Source organism: Bicyclus anynana, chromosome 6, assembly GCF_947172395.1.
Source record: "Bicyclus anynana chromosome 6, ilBicAnyn1.1, whole genome shotgun sequence".
NCBI classification, from domain to species: Eukaryota; Metazoa; Arthropoda; class Insecta; order Lepidoptera; family Nymphalidae; genus Bicyclus; species Bicyclus anynana.
In genome coordinates, this window is record NC_069088.1 from 10,650,911 (window position 1) to 10,662,384 (window position 11,474).

The window sequence follows — 11,474 nt, forward strand, 5'->3', positions numbered from 1 at the left end:
ATAGGCTACTCTAACTTTTTTCGGAACTCCTGTGATAGCGCCATCTAGTAACTAGCTACAGTATTTTTAGTATAGTATCCATTATTTTATAAAAATAATAATGCATATTTTTTGTAAAGGAAAAAGCTTTTTGATTTTGTAATAGTTGAAGAAACCAATTGAGAAAAAAAAAAACAAAAAGTTTTCCAGTGTCACCCCCGGGCTCGAACTCAGTATTATTAGATTGAGCTTTAGATGTGCACCACTAGGCCAAATGGCTACAAGGAACTTTGATGAAATTAATGTACACATGTCTTTCTTTAATAATCCCTTTGCTTTAGAAATACAAACACATTCTTCATATTACGCGTCAAAATTAAAAGGATCAATAGTTCTTTTTTTCGGTTTTTTCCGTACTTACACGGTTTAAATCTCTAAAAACATTATAATACATACACAATAGTTATACTATTCTGGAATCTTAAATCTAGGATCTAGATGGCGCTGCTTCATAAAAATTTCACGTTCTTCTAAGTTCCCATGGCATGTTATAGACTCTGTTGCTACTCACGTAGAAACTTGACGTTTGTGGATTTGATTTTACACTCTGTGTTCAAAAACAAAAAAAAATCTTTCGAATTTCATTTCAATTTCAAGTTCCGACGCGACTTAAAAATTGCGTATAAATTGTTATTTATTGCTAAAATTACAATTAAATATTCTTAATTTCACAATCAGGGCAACTAAACTCGATCTTGAAGTCATAACTTATATTAAGTACCTAAGAATGGCATCATCTTTGGAACAATTCGTAAATAATGTGAGGACTTCTTCAGCTTCTGGTAAATTATCATTTGATTTTATGCATAAAACATTAGTCGATTCCTCGCGGTTTCACCCGCGTAATTCTCGTTCCCATGAGAATACGGGTATAAAAATATATTTAAGAGCTTCTCTTCTCCACTCGGTCAAACTTCGCTATGAATTATGTGCACTTCTTCCCTGTCCATACTCTACACTATTCTAATTTCGCTCACCTTTTAAATTAAACCTTCCATAAACCTCCATGAACCTTTCATGACCAAGTTATGATAAATTCGTTCAGCCATTCTCGAGTTTTAGCGAGACTAACATACAGAAATTAATTTTTATATATATATAGATATGACACTCAAAAATAATAAAAAAAATCAAAATCGGTTCAGTAGATCGAGAAATTATCCCCTACACTAGCACAAACTTAACCTCTGTATAATATCTATTAGTATATGTATATAGATTATTCTTCAGACAAATATACTTACAACATAATATTGTTTAGGAAATTTTCGGGAGCTGTGTGACACAATTGGAAAGTCTGAAGAAGTGTTACAGAGGAATAGTGCTCATCTCACCACTGTGCTGGAAACTTTAGATATACAACAGCATTCGCTTGGGGTGCTAGCAGTGTTGGTAGCTAAATTCTCATTGCCACAGGTAAGTAATTTAAATCTGGAATTTGTAATGTAATAAAAATACATAATTGTATCAAAAGTCGTCAAAACAATCTATAAGCCACAAAAGTGCTTTAGCTATACACCATCCATACTAATATTATAAATGCAAAAGTAAGTCTGTCTGTCTCCTTTTCATGACTAAACAGCTGAACCAATCAAGGTGAATTTTGGTAAATTGGACCTTGGACCAAAACATACTTTGACCTTAAAATATAAATAGAGGTTGAAAGTTTGTATAGAAAGTCCAACAAAAGTTTTGTTCATAAATCATAAAAAAATATGAAATTTTTTAAATTCAACCCCAGGTGTAAAATAGGGGTTGAAAGTTTACATTGATTTACATTGTACTTATCTTTACTCATTCCTGCAGGTCAATTCACAAATTTTGACATAATACATTAGTGGACATAAACAAAATTTTCTAGCTATCAGCTCATAGTACTTAAGTCACATGATTTCATATTCACTATTTACTTAATGCTAACAGGTCATAATAGAGTATATAGGTAAAATATGTCATCTGGTGCCCTCTGACATCCCTTTGTGGATATCATAGCATAGACGTAGATGGGACATTGCCCAGTTGACATGAAAAATAAATCAGTTATTGATTTGATGTTATTTATATAATCATTATTATATTTATTCTAGGGCAACAATGATGTGGATAAATCAACAATGTTTCAGCAAGTACATGATTTCATCAATAACTGTAATGGAGAACAAGTGAGATTTTGCCCTGAGCTCTGTAAGTATATAAAAATAATTACTATGCATATTGACTCATACTTTAATAATAAAAGCCTTTATTCTGAGTTTGTCTGATTGTCCCCTAGGACAAAGCCCTCCTCCAAGCTTTTAAACGATTCTCAATCCCTTGCAGATTTTGCCCAATTACCCCTTGCCATCTGTCTTATTTCATCTGCCCATCTCTGTTTTGGCCTTCCTCTTCTCCTTTGCTTAAGACTTGTTCACTTTTACAGGGTAGAGTTTGCCATTTTGCTCCATTTTTCTCCATTTTGCTCCATTTTTCTTTTATGCTCACTTCCATTTAAGTTTCTTGATGGCAACAGCTACTTCCTTTGTTTTTGTCTTTTTTATTTTGGATGGTTTGACTTTATCTTAGAGTTTTATCCCCATCATGCTTCATTTAATAGTTTTTGCATATTTCAAGTTATTTACATTGGAGTTTAGTAAGAGACCATGTTTGGCAACCATATGTTAGGATAGGTAGGATACATGAATCAAACAGTCTTGCTTTAGTTATTATATTGTTTTTCATAAATTCCTTCATACTCCAAAAACGTTTCCATGCACCTATTCTTCTAACAATTTATTTTCCTGTTGAGTCTTCCAGAGTCACCAGCATAAAAACCCAACCTTGTGGGAGTATTGTAATAAAGAATCCAATGTGCTAACCAAAAGTATAATTTTTGTGTTAAATTTCATCCTGTAGGAATAGCATGTAACAATATATCTAGTGATGAAGAATAGGCAAATGCCAATAATAGCAGTGCAAAGACAAATATTGTTAGGTATGTCTTTTAATATGTTGGGACAAAAGAGATGGGTATTGGACAACTCCCAATTTAGTGGTAGGGTAAGGGTAGTTAAAAGTTTACATCGAATTTCACACTAGTAATATACAGTTTACATTGTTTTATACATCTTGAACTCATCATTTGTTTTTTTTATTTAAATTTGATTACAGATGCAGATTTGTGCCATTTGCTTACTGACCATCTTGTTGAACTGAAACAACCCATCCGAGGAATAGAAATCTTGAAGAAGGCAATTAGAAAAATTCAATTGTTTGATTCACAGCTGACATCCATCCATGCAGATTTATGCCAATTGTGTCTCTTGTCAAAGTGCATGAAACCTGCTCTTGAGTTTTTAGACACTGATGTTACAGGAATTAGTTTTGAGGTAAGTTTTTAAGGTAAACTTTATTTTTAGCTTTTTTTTTTTTATTTAGTTAATAATGTAGCTTTTAACTGTTTCTTTTAATTTTATTAAGACCTTTTAGTTCATTAATAAATTAGTATGTTTAATTGTTATTATAAACCATGCTAGTTTTAGCATTTGTAAGCTGCCCCAACATTTATTAGTCCAGTCTACAAGAGACCCCTTAACAATATTTAAAATGCTAAGCTAAAGTAATAAACACACTTCCAAAAATTTTTTTTTTAATTTATAAACAATTTAAACATCCTGGTTAATTCTTTAAACCTCTAGGAAACTCTTTCGTAAGTATGAAGTATTGAACTTTGCCCTAGTTTAGGCTAAAGTGAGTAACCTCAAAGAGACCGACGAGTCCTTTAACAGCATTTAGGCGAATAGGTGGGTGATTGAAAATACAAGATGTTTTAACTGATTTTTGAAAGTTGTATTGTAATTCCATGAATTGTACTTTGCTTTTTTACATAATAACACTAATGTAAAAAAAAATATACTTTGGGTATATATTGTGGGATTTTGGTTTAAGACGAAGGAAAATAAAGTGAAACATTGATGGCTCCCCAAAATCCGGTTTTATAGTAATGAACCTTCAATTTTATCTATCACATGTTTGATTTTGCTCTATGTGGAAAGTTAACCCTAAAAGATAGAACAAATAAATGAAATAATAGTAATAATAATTACCAAAATTGAAATTTAATCATGCTTATTTTTCAGCTTGGTGGTTCAAATGACTCTAAACATTTCCTTCTATACTATTATTATGGTGGAATGATTTACACAGCAATGAAGAACTATGATAGAGCCCTTTATTTCTTTGAAGTGGTTGTGACAGTGCCAGCTATGGTGGTATCCCATATAATGTTGGAAGCTTACAAGAAGTACATTTTGGTTTCATTGATTTTACATGGGAAGGTAATTAATTCTACTTGTATATATGTATGCAGTACCTTAAACAAATTTGTCATTATCAGAATGGATGGATGGATAAATATGACTTTATGCTTTAGATGTGATCATATAGCTAGAGTACTGGAACCACTAGAGCTCCACCAGAGAACCACTCAATAGCTCAACGGTAAAGCAGCCAGTCCCATTACTGAGGGGTGGTGGTTCAATCCCCGCCCGCTGCATTTAGATCACTAGTTTCAGGCTCCTTTCAGAGGTTTTCTCTCTGTTACCTAATGGGCCTGGAACCTGCATGGTGAATCCATGGAATGCCATATGATATTTAAATTTCATATATTTGTTGATTGTTGATGGGTAAACTGTACCTAATTAAAACTCTTATTGGCATCACTTTACATTAGCGTGAAATTATGTTTACAAACCTATGGGTACCATAGATTTTTCTGGGATAAAAGTATAGCCTATTTTTGTGGTAAAGTTCAATTTATCTCTATACCAAATTTCATTCAAATTGGTTCAGTAGTTCCTGAAAAGGTAACAGAGAGACTTACTTTCGAATTTATAATGAGGTTTTTAATGTAGATTTTTATAAAGTTCTTTGTTTATAGATACAACCCATGCCAAAATATACATCCCAAGTTGTCTGCCGTTTCCTGAAGCCCTTGTCAGTCGCCTACCACGAGCTGGGCACATCGCAACATGCTGCCATAAAGCACAGGGAAACATTTGTGAGAGACAAAAATATGGGTTTGGTCAGTCAGGTCAGTATCTCATGCACATAGTTTAAACAAACTGAAAGGCATGTGTGGTGCCAAGTCTAGACCTCTAATTCTATTAGGTGTGTCGACAACATCTATAATCAATAATCTTGAAGTCCTTCTAGGAGGCTTATGTCCAGCAGTGGCTGATGATAATTTCCTGATCTCTCATCTTTCGTTTAAAAATCACTTACACTTACCAGAAAAGTAGCAGACAGCCATATATCTAAGTTTGATTTTCTAATAACCCAAACGACTAGTAGTAGTAGTAGTAGTAGTAGTAGTAATGCATAGAATGTGTCAACGACATATTACTTTACGATTTCACTGCCATTAGTTTTTTTTTTCTTTTTTTTTTTTATTCTTTACAAGTTAGCCCTTGACTACAATCTCACCTGATGGTAAGATGATGCAGTCTAAGATGGAAGGGGGCTAACTTGTTAGGAGGAGGACGAAAATCCACACCCTTTTCGGTTTCTACACGGCATTGTACCGGAACGCTAAATCGCTTGGCGGTACGTCTTTGCCGGTAGGGTGGTAACTAGCCACGGCCGAAGCCTCCCACCAGCCAGACCTGGACAAATTAAGAAAATCTCAATCTGCCCAGCCGGGGATCGAACCCAGGACCTCCGTTTTGTGAATCCACCGCGCAAACACTGCGCCACGGAGGCTATTTAAAAGCATGCAGCAGAAAATTGCAGAAAAATTATTTTTAATGAATATGCCTCATATTGTGTAAAAAAGAACTTGTTACCCTAAGCAATCTTCCCCTATGTATTGTTAAGTGAACTACAAAAAATTAATAAAAAGTAACCGCAGAGAGACATAGCGATACTATACTACAGCCTTTCTTGATGTGTACTGTTCACCAACAAACAAATTAAAAATTAGGGTACAAATCGTTAGTCATTTCACACCTAATAATAAATTAATTAATTTGTTCTTAAATTAATGAAAATAACTTTGATTATTAAGCTTAGAACAATTAGATATGGTTAATATATTTTTATAACATTTTATAAACAAACCATAATTTAAAATAAATAAGTTATGAACTGACATGCGATTTCTACCTTCATTTCTAACTTCTTTGTTGGTAAACAGTACTCATCAAGAAAGGCTGTAGTATAGACGGGATGCCCTAATCAATTGCTTATTAACTTAATCCAGGACTGAATGACACTCTTGTGTATTTTTCTGATCTTATGACAAACGTAAAACAACAAACCATGTTTTGTAACCAATGGTTGTTTTACTATTTTCAGGTGCTAAGTTCAATGTACAAGAAGAATATTCAGAGGCTCACAAAAACTTTTTTGACACTTTCGCTTAGTGATGTCGCTTCTAGAGTACAGCTGTCTGGGCCTTCTCAAGCAGAAACTTATGTGCTCAATATGGCAAGTACGGTTTTGTTAAATAGCTTCTAGGAGTACATTACTGTATATTTAGCATACATTACATGTTGCTGTTTACAAGAAATTAAATATCACGTGTCTCAATCGATGAAGGAAAACATCGTGAGGAAACCTGCATACCAGAGAATTATCTTAATTCTCTGCGTGTGTGAAGTCTGCCAATCCGCATTGGGCCAGCATGGTGGACTATTGGCCTTACCCCTCTCGTTCTGAGAAGAGACTCGAGCTCAGCAGTGAGCCGAATATGGGTTGATGACGACGACATGTTGCTCTATATTTAGCTCGCATGGTTGCAATGACGTGCACTTCATAGAAGCAAAAATGCACTGCTTACCCTTAGAACTCAATAATCATAATATTATTATTGGAGAACATATTTTCCATTTAAGTGGCTACCCTAGTTAAAGTCTTTACACATACTACTGCAAGGTTATAGTGCCACAATTAAGATGCCAGACGCAAGGTCGAGGGCCTGGGTTCAATCCCACATGGTGGACTGTTTACTGTATACACTCTTAACTAGGAAATATACTTAGAGGCACAATTATCCGCCCTTTAATATGTAGTGAGTATATTATGTATAATATGTTTAATATATATTATCTAAATTTTTTTTGTTATTACAATTAACTAATTTTATTATATACAAGCCAAAGACCTGCGGCTTCTCGCGTTGTTCCTGTTCCCGTAAGAATACGGATAAAATATAGTTGTATCACCCTCGCAAATAACGTGGCTTTTTAGTGGTAAAATAATTTTCAAAATTGGTTCAGTAGATTCAGAAATTACTCACTACAAGGTAGTGTGGTAACAAACTTTACCTTTTTATAATATTAGCACAGATATAGATATTATGTTCTTAAATGTTGGAGTTGCGAAGTTGCTAGTGTTGAAAGCACGTTTAGTTGCTGGTCTTGCTAATTATCACTAACATTTGATAATGGTTGTTAACGAATTTAACATATTTTTTTAATGGATATTTAAACAAATATATGTTAAGTTGGCTGATGTTTAAATTAGGCTGAAAAATGAAGTTAATCTTTAAATCCAAGTGTTATTTTTGAATTAAACATTTTTGTTTAGATTGAAGAAGGTGAAATTTACGCGATGATAAATCAAAAAGATGGCATGGTGGTGTTCCTAGACAGTCCAGAGAAGTATGCATCACCAGAAACTTTGTGCATATTAGAGCAGCAAATGGCTGGCTGTACCAAATTGCATCAGTACATTCAAGAAATGGACGAACAAATACAGGTCAACCCTCAAGTAAGTATTGAAACATGAAAATTACAAAATATGAAAATAGTCATAACTTTCAGCTCTGCTTTCTTTTTGAAAATGGTGAACATGAACTTTTAAATTTGTAACATTTATTTAAAAATAAGTTAACTGCAGAGTTTTTTGCTGGCTCCTCTTGCCAAAACTTCCTTGCATAAAACCTACTTGAAATACATTATTTTGAATGTTGAATACCTAACCATAATTCATAAGTAAATAAATATTTAACCTAGTATGTATGTAGAAACAAAAATTATTATTTATATTTATATATATTTGATTGCTATATCTTATGTGGACGCTTTCCTATTTACAGCAGTTTTCAATAACTTACCCAAGATTACGGATAGATAGCTATCCTCGATTATCAGTAACATTCAAACTATCTTTACATAGTGAAACTATCTGTCAGTAGGTTATTGAAAAGCAGAAAAACAGAAAGATAGATTTTCTTAACTTTAGTAAGCAAAATGACAGATAGATAGGTTATACGGCTGTAAATGCATCAATAAACATACTTTCAGTGTTAAGTTAGTATTTTAAGAATTTTTATTTCTGTTTCAGTATGTCAAGAAATCTGCAGGAAGTCATGATGAAGATATGCCTGCTACAAGTCAAAACTCAAAATCTACTTATACAATGTAACCATTTATTTAACTGTAACCACATAATGATAAGTATATAGTCAAATAAAAATATCAAACAAACAATATTCTTTCCATAACCACAAATAAAAACAAACTTATCATAATATTGTATGTATGTATATGAAAACTTAAACAACTTCGTGAACAGATTCTGTAAATACAGTCATACTTTCTAGTGGAGTCTGTGGTGTTATTCCATGACCTAAATTTGCAATGTACCGATGTTTACCAAACTTTTGGACCATGTCTATGGTTAACTTTTTTATTTCTTCCTGAAACAAAAAAATATACCTTTTAATCCATTAACTCATAATTTACAAGGAAGAGTTAAGAATACATTTTAGTTTAACTTTAAACAATTTAGTTTAGTTGGCTAATGAAAATACCCAAACTTCAAATACAAATTGCATATCAATGCTTTATTAAAATTAACTTTGCTCTAAATTTGTCTTATAAAAAGGACTCTATACTTACTGGAGTCTTATAAAGGTCTTGTGGGTCAAGATTGCCCTGTAATGTGATATTATTACCAACAATTTTTCTAGCTTCAACAGGGTCTACTGTCCAGTCAAGTCCAATGGTTTCATAACCCATTTCTGCTTGTATGTCTAGGGAATGACCCCCTCCTTTTGCGAAAATAGTCTATAAAAGTTACCAAATGATATATTCATAGAAAAAATAACATAAATTTAATTATTATTATAATAACATACCATAGGCACTTGATCTAATTGTTTTTCTTCAAGTTTTGCTTTTATTCCATTTCTTATATCTTTCAGATATGGTACAGAAAATTCAATAAACTGTTCTCTTGAAAGATGATCTGCGCTTGACTCAAAAACTTGCAATAATTGAGCTCCACTTTCAACCTAAAAGTAAAGTTATATAGTACAACCAAATACACACACTACACTATAATTAAATCTAAACAAAAATTTACCTGCATCACCAAGTAATCAATAATAACTCTGGTCAATAGACTAAGTAGCCGGTGAACATCTTTTGGATATTTCTCTAACCAGTCCTTTGTTTTAGACATTGTCTTGCTGCCTCCACCTTCTATCATATATCCCATTAAAGTAAACTGAAAAAGTTCAGTAAAAACTGAGTATTTAAAATACATTAGGTAATAATTAGTTTAATTAATGTAGAAGAAAATATTATAATTCATAATAATGTCACAAATAAATAAATAATCCAAACATGGAATGGTATTTTGTATGTTTTTTGTATCTGATTGTTTAATTGCCAGTTTCCTTAATGGGATCTCAATGGCAACAGAGGGGGATTTGGATGAGAGTAGAAGCATTGCCTGGTACGGCCCAAAGGCATAAGAACGATAAGACAAGAGGTTGAAATTACTTAATATCTCTTGCCCTTGGTTTAGAGTGCAGTTCAGGAAGATCATAAGTTGTCAAAGGAATATTCAGAGAATATTATTAAAAAACAAAGCTTTGAAAAATTATATTTCACTTGTATTGAAATAGTGGTTATCTAAATATGGTCCCTACAAATAAAGAAACTGGACTGTACTCCAAAAAGTACATTATACAATTACTACTTACTGGTGCTCCCGTGAAACCTATTAATGGTACTTTTCCTTCAATTTTGTGTCTTGTAAGGGTTATAGCATCACCTACATATGTCAGTCTTGATACTGCACCATCTTCTTTAAGGTTATCTATCTCAGATATATCTTTCAGAGGTTCAGGAAACACAGGACCCTACAAAGCATCATTATATTATAGTCATAAATTCTATTTCCAGCATCAAATATTAAAAGCATGAGCATACCACTCCTGGGTGCATCTCTACAGTCATGCCTAGAGCCTGTGGTATGACGAGGATGTCGCTAAATATGATGGATGCGTCCAAGTGTTCATAGCGCCGCAAAGGCTGTAGAGTTACTTCACAAGCTAGTTCAGGAGTCCGGCATACTGTAAAGAAGTCGTGTTGTGCTCGAACTGCTTGAAATTCTGGCAAATATCGTCCGGCTTGCCGCATAACCCATACCGGTACTTTATCGACTTCTATGCCACATGCCGCTTTTAACAATCTGTCGTTCTTCAACGGCGGAAAGTTCTACAAAATGAAAGTTTGAATAATATATAACATCTATATAACAGGAATCGTATTTTTTTTATGAATGACTTACCTTATTTGTATACTCCATAGTGTGATTTGTCTAAATTAAAAATAATAATAACTGTGTCAACAGTCTTGCTGTCTTTGTTGGTAGTTGAGCAATGTTTAATAATTATTGCAAACCACTTAGCAACGGAGAAATAATTAATTCTTTTGCGATAAAATTACCAGCTGTTTTTATTGTTTACAGTTAATTTGACACTAGAATACAAATTTCGTGACTGGTCAAATGTCACTTAGTTGTCAGACTGACATTTACATCCAAGGAACATGTTTACATCTATGAAACTGTCAATGTATCTATTTTATGCTTCTTCCTCTGTGTACGCTTGCATTCTATTACTAATCTGTGACAATATCACTTTGGTTAGCATTTTGGTGCCAAATCCCAATGTGTTTCCGGATCCGGTTTTATTTTAATCCAGTTTGAAACCCTGTCCAAGTTTCAAATTCCAAGCCGTACTTAGCATTTAATAATTTATATAACATTATTATGTAGATATTATGTCTTATAGAAAACAATGTTCTTTTATTATATGAGTAAATTGCAAAAGAAATCAGAATAATGGCGTGGATTTGGTTGATGATGGTAAATTATCGCCGATATGAACGTCTCATACATCTGATAGGAGCGCAACCTATTTGGTTTGGGATTTTAATGTTAATTAGCGGATCTCCAAGAAATCGAGATGTATTAAATTTCATTTTTAAGACAGAACTCTTTAAAATAAAGACTTTAAAACAGTTCCAGGCCATCGGTACCTAGGTACGTAAGGGTTCTTGATTTCCAAGTTATTTCATTATTTAACCTTTTATTTTTGGGAATTTCAATAGTTTGTGGTCATGGTACAGTGATCATTACAGAGTCAAACTTATGAGGGTATA

At 33.1% G+C, this 11,474-nt stretch overlaps 2 protein-coding genes across 2 annotated transcripts; one reads left to right on the forward strand and one right to left on the reverse strand.

Moving 5' to 3' along the window:
• The first annotated feature begins 598 nt into the window (after positions 1–598).
• LOC112056671 (COP9 signalosome complex subunit 3) lies at positions 599–8,507 on the forward strand. Its single transcript, XM_024097131.2, has 9 exons — positions 599–821; positions 1,301–1,455; positions 2,127–2,223; positions 3,187–3,404; positions 4,155–4,352; positions 4,955–5,107; positions 6,370–6,501; positions 7,603–7,785; positions 8,362–8,507. The coding sequence occupies exons 1-9, from the start codon at positions 767–769 to the stop codon at positions 8,440–8,442; spliced, it is 1,272 nt and encodes a 423-aa protein (XP_023952899.1). The 5' UTR covers positions 599–766; the 3' UTR covers positions 8,443–8,507.
• LOC112056672 (uroporphyrinogen decarboxylase) lies at positions 8,425–10,807 on the reverse strand. Its single transcript, XM_024097132.2, has 7 exons — positions 10,600–10,807; positions 10,239–10,526; positions 10,010–10,168; positions 9,385–9,528; positions 9,158–9,313; positions 8,919–9,086; positions 8,425–8,716 (listed from the first exon to the last, which is right to left on the reverse strand). The coding sequence occupies exons 1-7, from the start codon at positions 10,615–10,617 to the stop codon at positions 8,573–8,575; spliced, it is 1,077 nt and encodes a 358-aa protein (XP_023952900.2). The 5' UTR covers positions 10,618–10,807; the 3' UTR covers positions 8,425–8,572.
• Between the last annotated feature and the right edge of the window lie 667 nt (positions 10,808–11,474).